General features: G+C 58.1%; 2 protein-coding genes across 6 annotated transcripts in view; one reads left to right on the forward strand and one right to left on the reverse strand.

Annotated features, from left to right (window-relative positions):
* Kcnab2 (potassium voltage-gated channel subfamily A regulatory beta subunit 2) overlaps positions 1–16,459 on the forward strand; it is a 72,028-nt gene that overhangs the window by 32,358 nt on the left and 23,211 nt on the right. For 2 of the 4 annotated variants that reach the window (XM_004639619.2, XM_023699386.1), the window contains exons 2-3: positions 2,692–2,820; positions 3,840–3,881. In XM_004639619.2, coding sequence (XP_004639676.1) covers positions 2,744–2,820; positions 3,840–3,881 — 119 coding nt within the window. In that variant the 5' untranslated portion in view covers positions 2,692–2,743. Of the gene's footprint in view, positions 1–2,691; positions 2,821–3,839; positions 3,882–7,140; positions 7,388–11,919; positions 12,164–16,459 lie in introns of those variants that run through there. The other 2 variants (XM_004639616.2, XM_004639620.2) reach the window with 2 other exon arrangements.
* LOC111812120 overlaps positions 15,539–16,459 on the reverse strand; it is a 6,051-nt gene continuing 5,130 nt past the window's right edge. Inside the window, exon 3 of one of the 2 annotated variants that reach the window (XR_002817706.1) lies at positions 15,539–15,571. The gene's annotated coding sequence lies outside the window, so the exon portion shown is untranslated. The other variant, XR_002817705.1, reaches the window with a different exon arrangement.

Consider the following 16,459-nt stretch of genomic DNA (forward strand, 5'->3'; position numbering starts at 1 on the left):
CCTAGCTCAGGCCTTTAAGTGGCTGCTTCCACAAAGCTGTCAGCCTCAGGTTGCTGGAGTTCGAACCTCACACCTCTCCCGCTGGCCAATAGTGCCCTGAAGGCATTCGAGGAACCAAAAAAAAAAAAAAAGAATTCTGAAAGTGAGCCGCCCCCGAATGCCACTGCCGTGCAGCTCGACCCAGGCAGAGCCAAGGAGGAGTGGTGGCTGCACCTTTATCCAAGGCTCAGGAATCTACAAAGCCATGTGGGGACATTGCCCCGCCCTGGTCCTCCCCCAAGGCCTTTTATAGAGAGATACTTGGACTTGAACCCAGGGCCTTTGCACTAACTTACATCCCCTTCCCTTTTTAAATTTTTTTATTTTGAGACAAGGTCTCACTACATCGTGAAGTTGCCCGGGCCGGGCTCCACCCGCTGTTTCAGCCTCCCAGAGTGCTGGGATGACAGGCACCCGGCTTCATGTCCCCCTCCCCTCAGGCTCCCTGGGAACAGGCCCTAGGGACCATTTTGCTCCCAGCGGCTGTGCCTGGTGCTGTGCAGTGGGGATGCAGACCTCACACCCTGTCACCTGCATGCAGAAGGCTCAGCTGGTGTTGCCTGCACTAAGGAGCGCACCCTCCCCTGACTCCTGAGCAGCCCAGTTGACAGTTTGACAACAGCATTGTAATGACCTCAGCAAGATAACCTGACCCAGAGAGCAAACTGCATGTGCAACTAAGGCCTCAGAGGGGAGCTGCACTCACGCCCTGGGCAGGGAGAGGCGCTGCCCAGTGACAGCCCACGGCTTGGGCAGCAGGGCCCTGTCAGCCAGCCACCTAGGTAGCGCACAAACCTGAGAATCTGGCCAGTGACTGAGCCCCGGGGGGGCCCACAGAACCACAGAGGAAACCAGAAAGGTGATCGGGAGCCTCCAGCGTCCACCAGGAGCCTCCCTACAGGCCAGGCTAGTGTGTGCAGCACACGCAGAGAGACCCGGTGATCCCCTCCCTGGAGCACAGGAGGAACCATGGAGTATCATCAGCCACATGTCTGCTACGCTGACCTTAAGGATTTAAGTGCATTTTTATTTCATTTCATCATAGCATTCCAAATGAGGTTCCTTCAGGAAAGCCTTGGGCGCAGGCATGGTGGTGCACACCTGTAATCCTAGCACCCTGGAAGGCTGAGGCAGGAGGATCACAAGTAGGAGTCTAGCCCAGGCAACTTAGTGGGATGCTGTCTCAAAATAACAAGGTGTGGGGCATTAGCTCAGCTCCGTACAAGGCACAGGCAGCTGTGCCCTCCCTCGGACACCAGTTTTCAGTGGGACTTGAGTCCACACTGCATTGACTGTGGGGCGGAGGAGGCTGGCTTCCTGCATGGGGGAGGGGAAGCAGTGAGTGAGAAGAGCACCTACGTGGGCTGCTCAGCTAAGCGTCTGCGCAGGAGCCAGTTCCCAGGGCTTGCTGCTGATGGGCAGGGCCACGTGTCCACCCGACTCCCCTTTGCCTGGGGAGCTGGACCCCATGACTGTACATGGAGGACCTTTCCCCTGAGAAGCAAGGGTCTAGAGTAGGCATCAGGGGCATGGGAGCATTGAGACACCCAGAGCTGCACCCCAGGCCCCCACAGAGGGTGGGGAGATAGGAGGGGCCCCCAGCCTGGCAGAAGGACCTGTCATGGGTGGGGGAGGCCCAGGTGTGGCGCAGGTAAGAACCAGAAGCAGGTGCAGGCCTCAGAGACTGTGACTGGGGAGAAGGCCAGCCTGAACCACAGGACTAGAGCCTCTTGACACCGATGCCCTGGGGCCGAGCAGAACTGCAGGTGGAAGATAGTGGCCGCACCACCCAAAGGCGGCTGCAGGAGACCTGGAAGGGTGGGTGGACGCCGGCAGTTGTATGTGTCACCTCCTGCTGCTGTAGCAAGTGGCTTTAAGCTTAGTGACCTCCAGCAGCAGATGCTGATGGTCTCAGGGTCGCTGTGGGCCTGTGTTTGGGTGCGTGTGGCCGACTGAGTCTGCAGCCTCAGGCCCCGCGACCTGCTCTCCAGCTGTGGCCAGCGCTGGACTCTCGTGGGCAGGGGTGTTGGGGAGGTTCTGCTCCCCAGCTCCAGGATCACATGAAGGAGTCGCTTTGTGTGGGTGTCGGACCGAGGCCTTAGCTCCGTGCTGGCATGAGCAGAGGTCACTCAGTTCTAGCCACCCAGGCCATAGTAAGGCAGTGGCCATCACAGTCTGTGCTGCCCAGGCACAGAAGTGATAGCTCATCTGATTGGCCACATCGTGCTGGTCCGAAGCCACCAGTCACCCCCAAGGGGGCGACTGCACGTGGCTGGGGGCACCCAGGATCCAGGGTCACTGGTTCCACAAGCTCAGAAAGCTGCTGTGGGCTGCATCAGTGGAGAGGGTGTAAGATGACAGGGAGAGGACAGTGCCTCTTCCTGGGTAGGGAGGACGGGCTGAGAGGTCCACAGAGCCTTCTGTGCCTGTGGGGGACGGGACCTGCTCTTTCCAGAAAAGCCAGAACCCAGTGGGGTGCAGAGTGAAGGAGCAGGGTCCTTCTTGATCATCACGCTGACCATCAGAGCCCCCGGGTCACTGTGTCTGTCCAATGAGAGACACAGATGCCCCGTAAGTTTACACAGCCTCTCGTGAAGCCTGGCTGGTCTTTGCTAACCACCGCTTCCCCCACCCGCTTTGCTTTTCTTCCAGACCTTCCGCTCTGTGAAGAAGCGAGTGGGTCTGCACAAGTGAGGCCAGCTCCATGTATCCGGAATCCACCACGGGCTCTCCGGCTCGGCTCTCCCTGCGTCAGACAGGCTCCCCCGGGATGATCTACAGGTAACCCCACTGTCCACCCACACCCCTTCCCAAGACCAGGCCTGCCTGAGAAGGGTCCCCAAAACCACTGCCCCCACCCCAGGAGGCTGGAAGGACTAAGTGGGCATGTGGGGCTGCGCAGTGCACACCCATGAGCATTCACGCCAAGGGAGAACCAAACGTTTGAAAGCCAAAGTGGGAAGAAAAAAAAGCAAAATTTTCTGGGTGGCACTCAGCCAGCATAGACTCTTCTGGTTCCGCACTCTTCCAACATATGTGGCGGGCACAACTGGGCGCAAGGGCCCTCCCGGCTTCCGTTTCTTGCACTTTGCACGCCCTGCTCATGTGGCTTTTGGCCCCGTCCCCCAGTGCCCTGAACAGGGCTCATGACCTCTCAGCCCCTTGGGGAGCCGCATCTGGCCATTTCCCAGTAAGCAGGCACAGCCGGCCGCTCACAGAACGCCCCCGACCTCCTCCTGGTGCAGGCCACCTCCAAGCCCAGCCTTGGACGTCTGTGCCCAGTGGCAGCCTTGCACCAGGCCCAGTCTGCAGGGGGCGCTAATGAGACCTGCCCTCGCCCTGCATTTGTCAGTCCTTTCTAGATTGGTAGGGCCCTTGTCTGTGGGAACCTGGAAAAAGGACATCTGTCCTGAGAAGGGGTCAGGAGTCAGCACCTGCCACACCAGGTACAGCTGGCGGCCCATCTGGGCGGGCCATTGTTCTAAAGCATGCCAAATGTGACACTGAGGGGCCTGTTCCCAGGCACCGTCACACCCAGACAGGGCTCACCCAGAGGGTTCTGTAGGAAAGAAGGCCCTGCAGACTCGGTGCCCAGACTTCTTCCTCCGTGGCCACTGGGTGGCACTGCTGCCCTTGTGCCTGGCCCCACATCCTGGTGACGCCAGCCATGAGGGTGGGGATGCAGGGGCCGCGGGAAGCCGACGATGCCTTCTGAGCTGGCACCTGCCTGAGGGTGACACCAGTTGTGGACTGTCTCTCTTCTCTCCTCTTTTTTCTCTTCCCTCCATTGCTGTCCGAAGTACTCGGTATGGGAGTCCCAAAAGACAGCTCCAGTTTTACAGGTAATGAGTCCTTCATTTCCCCCCACCCCAGCAGACAGGAGTGGGTGGGAGGAGTGAGCCCCTCTGGTCTGGGGAGCTGGTGTTTCCGTGTAGCACTCAGGCTCGGCCACCTCTCTCAGTGCCTCCCGCAGAGCAGCCGTGTGTCCTGTCCTGGTGGGAATGTGCGGTCGGGGTGATGCACAGTGGCCAGCTCAAGCTCTGCTGTGACTTGGGCACGTGGCCTTCTGATGGCAGCTTAGCACTCAGCCACAGGCACCAGCAGGACCTCGAGTGCCCAGCCATGGCTGGGCTGCGTCCCTGTGGCCACAGGTCTGGGCTTCCTTGCTTACCACAGTACGGCTCCATGGTGAGCTGTCTATTCCTCGTTTGCCTATGGATTTGGGCCAACGTGTAGCTAACAGGGTCCCCGGGTTGGTGGAAGTTAACAGCTCCGTGGTAGGCGCGCATGGCACCCAGGAGGCCCGGGGCGGCGTCATGGTGGATGCAGGTTCTCTCTCTGTTGCACTTCCCTGCTGGCAAGTTAGAAGTGTGCATTTGCCCACCTGGCAAGAGACCTGCCCAGTGGGGTGCGGCCTCTAGAGCCCCAGGTGCAGGCCCAGAGAGTCCTCTCGGCCCGCCCGTCTCCCTCTGGCCCACCTCTCCTTCTCCTGTGAAGCAGGGAGTGCACCAAGAAGATGCAATCTGCCCGGACAGCCTCCAGGGCCAGGAAGTACAGTGGTGGGGTCTGCCTGGGGCTATGGGAGCACCCCAGCTCTGGGTGGCAGGTCCCTGTGCGAGCTGCCGCGTTCTGGCACTGAGCCAGGCCACAGAACAGTGCACCCGCACTGGGAGCGTCTGTGGCTTGTGTCTGACAGCGCTGGCTGGCGCTGCATTTCCACATGACCTGCTCCTCCCCTTGGCCTTGCACATGAGTGTGGCCGTGGCCTGGGCGCACGGGCTAGTTTGCCTGCCTGCTGTGGCACCTCCGGTGGGTCCTGCACCTCCAGGGAGACAGCTAACTCTGGCTCTGCTGACGTTTTGACTCTATACCTTCTCACCAAGTGGCCAGATCTGGAGCTGGGATGCAGGCAGCATGCAAATCCTTTGTGGAGAGTGTGTGGTGCTCATCCCAGAGGATGCAACCAGGGACTCCAGATGTGCCCCTGAATCGCAGCCTCGAGAACCTGGGCCGCCCCTGTCTGGATGAGGAGGGAGGCCAGAGCAGTGGGCAGAAAGGGCCCGGGTGCTGACCTGCAGCTCGGAGGGGCTGAGTGCTTTGGGGTGAGTTTCCCACACAACTCACTGCCCTCAGAAGCCCAGGGCTCTGGGTGGGCCCTGTTGCCCACCCCTGGGGAGCACCCTTACCCTTGCCAGGCTTTCCTGCCTGAGAGCCAAGCCCAAAGGCCTCCCTCCTGGCCTCCCAGCTCTAAGGTCTGGTGTTTACAGTTTCCAGCCATCTCTCCCTGGGCCCCCAGTATGGTTTCTTCACGTGGACACTTGGGTGGGGCCTCTGACAATGACAATTTTTCAGCGCTGAGACCTCTTTCACAAATCGGGTGCCACTCCCACTGGCACTAAACATGGCCTCAGGGAGCTGCTTAGGTTATGTGAGGTGGTCCTCTGATGGGCAGAGATATCCAGGTGCATGTCCTGCCCTCATGCAGCTCCCAGACTAGGAAGGCAGTAAGACCTTGTAGCAGTCAGCTCTGCACAAAGTGCTGCCAATCAAGCAGCCCCAAGACTCAGTGCTCCGTGACCGTTAGCATTTCTTGCTTGCTTGCAGCCGAAGTCTGGCTAGGATGAGCTCTGCTGGGATGGGATGGGCCAGGGCTGTCTCCAAACTGTAGGGAGGCTTAAATAGTATTTAGTTTGGTGTCATTCTTGACCAGAGGACGAGCAGAGATGTGCCACTTCTCTTAGTACCAATGAGGAAGCAGAGCACCGTGATTTCTGCCTCACAGCCTTTTAGCCAAAGTGAGAGTCATGACCACACGCAAAGCCAAAGGGCAAGAAGATAAACCCTACACTCATGGGGGGAAGTGGCGTCGCCTGGCAGAGTTCACACAGCACGTGAAGGCTTGGGGACAGTATTGCGTCCACCCCAGAGTGGCACCACAACTCCAGTCATGTCAAGAAGGCAAAGCCCCCAGCACCGCAGGTGTAGTCATGGAAGCTCAGAGTCGGAGGGGGCCTTGTGGGTGGATGGCAGGACTGCAGACAAGGCGGCCCCCACGTGGAGGGGTGCACAGAGCGCAGGAGTCAGCGTCCTCGCAGACTGGGCCACCAGGGACACGAGGACATGGCAGAGGCAAGCAAGAGGCCAGACTGCAGAGATGGATCAGGTCCTCGTGGTAGATGGCCGGCGAGCAGGAAGTCAGGGCGGCGCGTAATTGGGCTCATCATACAGCCGCCTGCTGGTGCCGGGACCTGGGCCCCAGGAGGGCAGCCCCAGTGTCCTCTGGCCACCCTTAGAGGTCCACACTTCTGACATTACCCCCTGCAACCAAGCCTTGGACACAAACCCCTGGGGATGCACACAAACCCTGCCTAGGTGTCCCAGCAAACTTAGCCTTCGGGGTGAAAGCCACCCCAGGGTGCGCACCGAGCCTTTGCCAGTACCACCCCACTGCCAGGCACCTCAGATTCCTTGTTCCCTCTATCCCGTTCTCCTCATCTGGAGCACCAATTTCCTGTTCTGTCACCCCCATGGTGACAGACAGGTCAGCCTCCCCCCGGACTCCACCAGGCATTGGAGTGGTGGTCTCCGTAGCTGCAAGAGGAGACTTCCCTGGCACCCAGGTCGCCACCTCAGGGCCAGGACTGGAGTGGTCTCGAAGCTTCCCCTAATCCCCAGCTCAGCACCTTGCGACAGGAAGGGCTGCTCTGGCCCTGCCCGGAGACAGTGGCCATGTGGTGTCCAAGCAGCAGATTTCTAGAATCTTCCAGCTATGAGTGCTTCCTGGCAGCACAGGATATAGCAGCAAGGGCACGGCATCCTTATGTGCTGGGGGGGGGGGCTTGCCAGACCCCTGCTCCTTTGTCGTGGGTGGTGGTCACATGCTTCGGGAACCCCAACCACCCGGATGCAGACACAGATTGCAAGGGGGGAGCTCTGTCCCACATTTGAATGACAAATAGTGCAGCTGACCTCTTTCTACCTGTGGCTGAGAGGGGCAGTAGAGGCAGTGAGAGGCCAGAAACACAGCACTCCCACACCCTCGGGCTGCACCCCAGCCTGGCCTCCCAGGAGCTGGCAGTGCCAGGCTGCGCCGCGGAGCTCACTGCCCAAGCTTTTAGGGGAAGTGGAGCTTGTGAATAATTCAGCCTCTCGCTGAGATGAAAACGCCCTAATAGAGCTAATGGACTTGCTGCCTCCAGAGTGGACCGTTGAGGGACTCGCCTCATTCACCAATTGCCGCTGACGCTCCGCAGCGACACTCCCTAACGACATAGCCACTGCGCTGGATCCTTAGATCCCTACTAACCAGCCTGTGGCCTTTTTAACGCACAGCCACCCTCGGAGGCAGGTGAGTCGTCCCTTCAGCCCAGGACTGGACTTGGCAGCTGCCCTCCCTCTCGGGGAGCCGCTGCCTGGGGCTCATGTCCCGTGGAATTCAAATAACACCTGGGATGGTGCTATTTGGTGGTCGCTTCAGACCGATCTGAGTGAGATAGCAGACGACTTCAGAGTGCACAGGCTGGGGCAGACCTGGATGGTGGGGGGTGGTCCGGCTTGCGCCTGGCAGCACCTGCCACCTGGGGTTCCCATGCTTGCGTCTGCTTGCTGCTGCCCCTTCCTGTCTGTGAAGACCCCAGCGTCGCTTACGCCTTGCAGGGCACACGCTGAGATCGGCATTTCCGCGCCTAGCGGTGGTGGGGGAGCTCGGTGCCGCCGGGAGGGTCCGTGTGGGCAGCCTGGGGCGTGCGGGCGCTTGTCTGTGCCCCGCCTTGCTGATGGCTCTTCTCACTATGCCAGTGGGAGGCTGTGCGTGCCTGGGTGGCTGCGCCTCTCCACTTGCACTCAGGAGCACCCAGGCCGCTGTCTGGTCTCTAGACAGATGTCGCTGTCCATCCGAGTCGCGGGCTTCCTTCTCAGCCTGCGCCGTTGTGCTGTGGTGGCTATCGGTAGACAGACCCCGGTTCAGAAATTCCAGATGGAGGCGAGGCTGAGAGGAGCAGCGGTTCCTTCTGGCTTAATGAGGTTAGCAGCAGCGGCGCCTCATCTTCCCGGGCCGTGGTGTTAATTCACATGAATTCCCCTGAGCCCCCCAGCTGACGAGAATAGATTTGCCAAAGGCAGGCCAGGTGCAGCAGAGAAGGGCTTTTGGGCACTTCGTGGTTAACACTGGCTACTGAGGAGAGTGGGGTACAGGTGAAGATGGAGCCGAGGAGCGGTCTCCCGGACAGTGGCCTCCTGGACAGTGGCCTCCCAGACAGTGGCCTCCCAGACAGTGGCTGGGATGGCTGGAGTCTGAGCCCCTAGGATGCTATACTTTTTTCTTTTTCTTCAGTACTGGGGATTGGACCCAGGGACTTTGCACTGAGCTACAGCCCCAGCCTCTTTGTGTTTTACTTTGAGACAGAGGGTCTTGCTAAGTCACTGGCTTGCCCCGGCTAGGTTTGAACTTTCATCCTCCTGCCTCAGTCTCACTGCACTTTGAAACTCAGAAGTGGAAGACTCAGGGCTTGAGCCATAGCGTAGGCTTCCCTCCCCTTCCCGGCAATATCTGACCTGGGCCTTGTGTCCAACAAGCCCACTCCGCTGGTCCCCCCTGCCCCAGGGAGAGAGTCAGGGAACTGGGGTGTGTCCTCCACACCCACATAGTCCCCGAAGCTCGTGAGTGTAAGGGTCCCTGTGCTGTCTGCCATGCCTGTCCGTCCACACACACCCCCTGCTCCCCAGAGTCCTGCCTGCCTGTGGACTGCTCCTGGGCCCAGGTCTCTGCTCCTCCTTTTCACCCACTGTCACAGGCTGCCACGCCCACCCTCTTCTCTGCCCACCAGCCCCTGGTGCCACCCTCCAGCAGGAGGCTCTGGGTCCCCTATGTCACAGTGTCCCCACCTCACAGCCCACTCCCAGGGCCTTGCCACATCATACGCAGGGAGACCACCCGCTGTGCAGGTTCTGGGGGAGAGGTGATCATCAGCATTTCTTTCGTCCCAGGAGACATTTCCAGGGCTCTCTGGTGTCTGCCTGGCTCCTTTGGCTTGTGCCAGCCTGGTGTCCCCTCCCACCCAGCTATGGTCTCCTCTATGTGGGGGGCTTCTACCATAGCCACACCTCCGGTGCAAGCCCGCCACCCTGTGCCGTGCTCCTGCTGTGCTGTACCTGCCCTACCTGCCCCTCGACCTGCCCCTCTCTTGCAACCCGAGGTGGCCCAGGAGACCGGAGCCTGGAGCAGTGCAGGACCTCCTGGGTGACAATGAGTGTGTGGCAGCCAGGGCTGCCCTGTCCCAGGCCCGGAAACCTCGCCCTGCTTGCTGTCTTTCCCCAGGGACTTGGCTGTATTTCCAGGGCAAAGCCAGACCTGGCTCGCTGGGAGTGGCTGGCGTCTTGAAAGCTAATGGCTATCGATCTCTGCCTGGCCAGGCTGGCTGGGCCGATGCGCGTCTGAGGCAGGACTGCTTTGGGGAAGAGCTCAGGGATACAGCTACTTCAAGGAATGGGAGCTGGCCACCAGCCGTGCAGCCACCGGGGAAGGAACTGCTGGGTGCCACCCTATGTGCCCAGGAGGGAGTGGCGCTAGGCCTACTGCTTATGGGCCTCTGGCCTCAGATCCTCCCACAAACCTCACCCAAGACCAAGTCCCCTTCCACCTCCCTGCCGAGTCCTTTGGGAGTGGGGCAGCCCTGCCTGCATCGGCACCCAGAAGCCCTGCACACCCCCACCTGGGGCATGGCCCTCAGGGGCTATGTGCCCTGGGATGGAGCCACGCAGTTCCAGGTGGAGAGACAGTGGCCTGGACACAGCTGCCAGCCCTGAGCTGGGGAACACCCACTGCAGCCCTGCCTGGCCTTTTGCATCCCCACTGTGGGTACCGTGGGCACTTCTGGGTGCACAAGAGGGGACAGAAGTTCCCTGCCCTGCAAACAAGACAGCATCCCAAGAGCCAGTGTGATAATTGGGACAATGTTAGTGGACGAGGAGCGCCACCACAGGAGGGGGACCTCATGGTCCTGCCCCGGAGCTGGGTCCCGGGCCCATGCAGGGCAGCTCCCCATAGAGCCCACCCACACATCCATTGTCTCTTGGAGTACCTTTCCCCCCACCTCAATGGCACAGCCAGTGCCAGTCAGTGTTTCCAGCACTGCCCAGAGCCAGGCCCCATCGTGGAAGCAGAGCAGACGTGCCAGTCCCTGTGAGCAAGAGTCTCCCAGGAGGACACTTGCAGGAAGCCTCTGTGGAAAGGGCAGTTCAGGGTGGGGGAGGGTTCCCAGCTGTTAGGGATCACCAGGCTGGCTGTGCTCTGGAAGGAGCTGGCGCCAAGCTCATCTCAGACTCCCACCCTTGTGGGCCCTTCCTCAACTGTGGAGAAGCTGGGCAGGCCAACCCGTGCAGCTGAACCGAGGAAGACGCTAGTCTAAGGCAATGCCAGGGGACCACAACCCCACCCCTAAGGCCCACGCAGACACAGAACTTCTGCAGCTGTGCCCAGGAAGAGCGTCTTCCCCTAGAGCGAAGCTGAGGCCTGAGGACCCCCTCCCACCTCCCAGAGCCTCACTCCAGGACCCTATCCTGCAGCCAGCCCAGTTGAAATGGGGACATCCTGTCTGTACTTTTATGTGTCCATGCCAGAGCCTCAGGGCAGCATCTGGACACACAGGGGCTTTGCCCAGGTGGCATGTGGAGCCTGGGGTGCAGAGCTCTTCTGTGCTGTGCCTGCCAGGGGTCCTTGCTGCCCAGTCACAGATGCAGGAGGTGGGGACACCCACCACCACACCTCATTGACCTACTCTCTGTTACATACATGCATTAATGCCAACAGCAGCTCTCTGCACACGTGCCCTCTCTCCCTGCCTGTTTTTGCCCTCATCCCCACCTTTGGGGGCTGGCTGCATGACAGTCCATATTGGGGCACCCCATTCTGGACAGCTGCTCACTTTTTTTTGGTTTGGTTTTTTGTTCCACCGCGGTTTGATTCAGTAGGCAGTTGTGGCGGTGTTCTTGGGCTAGCTCACACAGGCAGCCAGCTAGAGCCTGTGGTTGTCCTTTGCAAAGCTGCACCACAAACTAAGGACATCAAGCAGATTGAGGGTCCTTTCTGCCCCCTCAAGCCTCCACACTGTTCTGCTCTATGGATGGACTGCCATTCGAGCCATGGCCTGGAGAGCCACTTATGATGGTGTTGGCTTCAGTCATGGTATTCGTTGTTTAGGATAAGGATGTAGCAGTGGTTCTTAACACAGAATCTTTGAAATCTCCCGATCCCAGTCTCACTTGCTTCCTCGAGCTCCCACAGAGCCCCCCTCCTGCTCAGGGTTTCGACTGAAAAACTCTGTGGATCGTGGTGCCCTTGCTGTGTCTGACAATCGAGAATGCTGTGTGAGTAGCGCTTCCCTCCACAGGGCCGCTGGGGCAGCCCCTTGGTGTGTGGCAGAAGTGGCACATCACATGAATGCCTTGCGCTGCTTTCCCGGGGACAGCCCGCTGCTGGTGCTAATCTGGGAGCCATTTCAAAAGAGCAGTGTGTGGCAGCACCCTGGTCCCCACAGGGCAGCACCCTGGTCCCCAGCGCCTGGCATCTGTTTGGGGCTCGGGCTCTGCATGCTCCCCATGCTCCATTTCTACTGGAATTTTGGGGTCACAGCACTCCCGTCTGCAACGCAGCTTGACCTGTGCTTGTCTCAGGGGCTCGGGTGAAGGGCGACTTGGCTCCCAGCAGGCTCCTCTTTAAGGACAGAGAATCTCATGCCAAGGGGTGTTTCCATCCAGGGGCCACTCCAACCCCAGACACCAAGACTTCTCGGTTCAGCTCTCCTTGGAGGTTGTCTCACTGGACCGGCAGGCCAGCCTGGGACTCAAGGGGCTCTGAGCACTCAGCGTTTCCCAGCTGGACAGCGGCAGTTTGCAGGCCAGCCGGCACCATGTTGTCCATGACGTACAGCGAGAGCCTGCGGAGTGTGAGCAGCAGGTGTCACTCGGACTGGGCCCTGCACCCCGTCCGCCAGACGGACACGTTGGAGCTGCAGCGGCTGCGGGAGGTGCGGGCAGCTGCCCAGGCCAGGAACATGGAGAGCTTCCTCCGCATGCACGGCCTCTCCCTGGACAGCTGCACCGCCCAACGCACAGGCATGAAGTATCGGTAAGGGCCAGGCATGGGGAGAGGGCAGGGAGTCCCGCCACATGCAGGAGCCCTGCAGCCAGGCACTGCCTAGCACAGGACGCAGCTTGCGAAACACCAGTGACAGTTGTGTTGTTTGAGGTTAAAGCTTAAATTTATTACAGTGAAAGACATGTTGGCATTCATCCCTGAACAACGTTCTTCCTCGTACATCCAACACACTTCTCCCGTCCACCTTGCCGCTTTCTGAAAGTTCTCTCCTGTGAGTGTCTTTGGTTCGCCTCCATGTCTTGACTTGACTTGAAGTACTGACCCGTCCTGATACGTTTGACTTTGGGGGATGAGTTCTGTGCTGCCGGATATGGTGACTAAAGTGGGTGGGGACGCGGTGTCATGCTTTTACCAGCCTGCCTCTCACTCTGCAGCAGATGTGCTCACGCACTTTTGTTCACACTTTATAAAGACACAAATGAGGACCACAAAATTACTTCACAGATTGGCAGGAGTGTTAGGATCAGTGTGTCGGAAGGGAAGGGCAGTGTTCTGAAGGGAATCAATGGTAATATGTCTCTTACTCTAATAATTTTATTTAAATATACAGCATATATTTGATCACCCCATGTATACTAGTGTAAATATTTTCTGTTTTGAAAATCTCAGCCACATAGAAATGTATCAAGGAAAAAAACCAAAAGCCTGCCACAGTCATAGCTGTCCAAAGATAGCACTGTTAAGAGTTTGGTATTTTCTCCCGGGGAGGGTGGGGAAGGACAGGGAGGATTTGTCTCTTACAACTTCACTGGAACAAATTAGTCATTAGGGGTTGACTAAACATGAATTGGTGAAATCATCAACTCTTCATCTCTAATAACAAATCCATTCTGGCATCAAAAACCCAGTGGGATTCTGGGGACAAGGAAGTGTTTCCCTCCTTTCTGTCCTCGGAGTGGCTGTCCCTGTGGAAGCTGTTTTCCAGCTGGCATCTTCTGTATTAGTTGCACCAGGCTGTTACCATGGCAGCAAAAGCTATGAACCAAGTGTCCTGCTTGTCCGGGCCCTAGGCTTGAGGTCTAAACCTTCTCAGAACCAAAGGCGCAATCTTGATTCAGCACCCGGGACAGCGCTCACAGAGGCCTTCTCTCCCTTGCTCCAAAGGCAAGAAGGCTGGCCGGCTGTTTATGAGTCCTTGTAGACTCCAAATATGCAGCGCCACACCATGGTCCTTTGAGGGTCAGCCCTTGTCAGAGCCAGTCAGCCAAAGGGGACCTCCTGGAGCCCATCCTTGCCAGATATAACGGTGCCAATTAAATAGGAGTTGTAGGTAGACAACAAGTACTCCTTCAGTGTAAACATGTCCCGCACAGTATTCAGGGGATTCGTATACTAAGAAGTTGTTCAGTTGTTCACTGCTTAGGTAAAGTTGAATTTTAATCTGGCATCCCATAATTGGTTGAGCAATCCGAAGCTGTGGCTTTCCCTGGGGTTGTGGGCTGCCCTGCGGGGAATAAGCGGAATCCAGAGCTGTGCCTCTCGTTGGCTTCTCCCGTGGACAGTGTTTCATTCTGCAGCCCATTGTTTGAACATGAAAGAAACAAGAGTTTTTCCAAAAGTCCATTAGATGGCAGAATTCTTAAGGATTTGCACCCTAAACCCAGCTAGCTGCAAAGGAGGGAGAATGGCTAGCCAGTTTGGCCACAGCAAATGCCTAATTCTGATGGACATTTCTCAAGAGGGAGACTGTGTGGTTGTTTTGTTGTGTTTGGGCTAGCCAGTGACGGACACCTTGCATTAAGAGGCTGCTTGGCAGCAAGGGTTAGGCTTGACCCTGGAGATGCAGCGTGAATAAAAGCAACAAGGACCCCACCCTCACAGCCACCACCTCCTGGTGAGGGGAGGCAGAGGAGAAGCAAGCACCCCAAAAACCACAGGTGTTCAAGGAGCATCACGCATCCCAAGGCACAAAGCAGGATGATGTGACAAGGAAAAGCCAGGTGGCAGGAAGACAGGTGTGTGAAGGTGACTTAAGGACTGAGCCATGGGTCAGGGAGTGAGAGGCCACAGGAAGCTGCAGGGGGACACTTGCTGGAGGAGATGACAGGAAGCCCACGTGGCTGGGCAGGTACAGCAGGACGGCATGTCGGGGCATGGGCAGGGAGGAGGTGGACCTTGTCTTCCAACTCTGGGAAGATTGAGGCACCCTCTGCTGTGGGTGGGACTCGTAGTTCCAGGCGTAGTGCGTCAACTCAGATGTTAGTGATTTTGGAGTGTCACACATGCTGAGTTCACCTGCCGGGGCCGGCCAGACTGCACATTTTGTTGTGTTTCCACAAAGGGGGAAGCTCACTGGTGCTTGGGAGATGTCTTCCCTGGATTCTCAGAGAACCACGGGATGCAGCGGCCAGTGCGGTTCCCTCAAAAGTGGGCCCTCCCCCACAGGCGCCATGTCCCTCCTAGTCTCCGGTGGCCCATTGGTCCCCTGGTCCCGTGTGCTGAAAGGCCCCTGGGTACCAAAGTGTGAAGACAGCAAGATGCCACCAGCCAACAATCCCCAGCCTATGGGCTCCGCTGGACACAGCAAGTTGGGGAAGGGTTACTTGGCATGAGTTGGTGCCAAAAGAGACTGGGAGAAACAGGAAGAAGCCCTGGAGGCTGTGGAGGAAGGTGGAGGGTGTGGACTTCCTTTGCTGAGATGTGACCCCCACACCATGCACCGTGCCCAATTTCGTGTACAGTTCAACAGTCTTAACTGAAAACCACCAGCGTCCATGTGAGGACATTTTCATCACCCTGAGAAGAAGCCCCAGACCCTTGTGTTACCGCTCCACGCCCCCCACCCTGGCAAACACTCCCCTACTTCCCATCTTGCAGACTTTCTCTGTCCTTAGTGCTTCGTATACATAAAACTGTGTGACGTGGACTTTCCTGATGGCTTCTTTCCGGGGGCGTTTTCCAGGTCTGTTGTGCGGCCACGTGCATCAGGACTTCATTCCTTGGGAGAGCTCAGTGGTGTTCCAGCACATCATAGACCCCCTTTTGTTTAGCCATTTGTCAGCTGATGGGCACTGAACTGTTCCTGCTTTGAGGCTGCTGGGAATAATGCTGCTGTGGACATTTGTTTTTTGTTTTTTGGGTTTTTTTAAGGTTTTTTTTTAATTAATTAATTTATTTATTTATTTGTTTTGTGTGTGTGTGTGTGTGTGTGTGTGTGTGTGTGGCCAGTTCAGCCCACCAGGGGGCGAGGCTGGCTGGCATGTGGTGCTGGGGATTGAACCTCGGTCCCTGTGCTTTTGCTTAGCTTAGCTTGTTCTAAGTAGGTGCTTTAGACCACTGAGCCATCTCACCAGCCCCTGCTGTGGACATTTGTGATGGAGCATTTGTGGGAGCACACTGTCACGTCCCCCGGTCGGTGTCTGGGTGCGGGGTTGCTGGCTGTGTGAAGAAGCAGACGAGACTCTGCTGCTTGTGACGCCCTTTTGCCCCAGCCTGCTTACCCCACGCCCCGTGGTTAGGGATGACCCTCGAGCAACACTGGGACCCCAGCCCTTGTGAGACCTCCCTATGAGCAGGCCCCAAAGAACGGAGCATGGAAGAGGAAGGTGGGGATCCTCGTCTCTGTAGGCTGACTGGGTCCACCCAAAGGGGCCAAGTGCCAGGACTCGGTGGGTAGCAAGCTGTTCAGTGTCCTGAACAGCTGAGGGCAGGCGGCTCTGCACGCAGTAGGTGCTCTGATCCTCTGTGAAGGAAAAAACATTACTGTTTCTCCAAGAGAGAAGCGGGGTGGAGGAAGATTCCTTGAGCTATTAGCCTGAACAGGTTCTATTTGGGTGCAGGCTTGGAAGCTAGAGTGCTGAGATCGATGACAAGGTTTTGTGTCAGGAGAGCCCTCCGGAGGGGAGGAGGCAGTGGCTCACCTCAGGCCCAGAAGAACCTGTGCCACGTGTGGCCCTTGACAGGTCTGCAATACAGAAATGACGGGGCCTTGTGGTCCCGGAGCCTTGGGCTCCCCAGCAGGAGCGGCTGAGCTGCACGGGGTCAGTGCAGGTGGCTCTGCTCTCCTTCTCCTGGGTGGCTTAGGGGCTCCACTGCCCCCACGGCCAGAACCCAGGCCCTGGGCCACGTGTGGGCACCCAGCAGGAGGAGCAGAGCTGGGCTTGAGCACGGCCCCCAGGGGTCCCACTGGCCTCCATAGGCTATGCCTGTTCACTGCCAGGGCAGCCTGGGCAAAGGCTGGAGCCCGCCCTCCCAGTCCCTGTGGCCAGGTCCCACCTGAGTGCTGGCTCTCCTGCTGCAATGGTGATGCTGGGGTGGCCCCCCAGG

The sequence above is a fragment of the Octodon degus genome, unplaced genomic scaffold (genome assembly GCF_000260255.1).
Source record: "Octodon degus isolate 3935 unplaced genomic scaffold, OctDeg1.0 scaffold00113, whole genome shotgun sequence".
Taxonomy (NCBI): Eukaryota; Metazoa; Chordata; class Mammalia; order Rodentia; family Octodontidae; genus Octodon; species Octodon degus.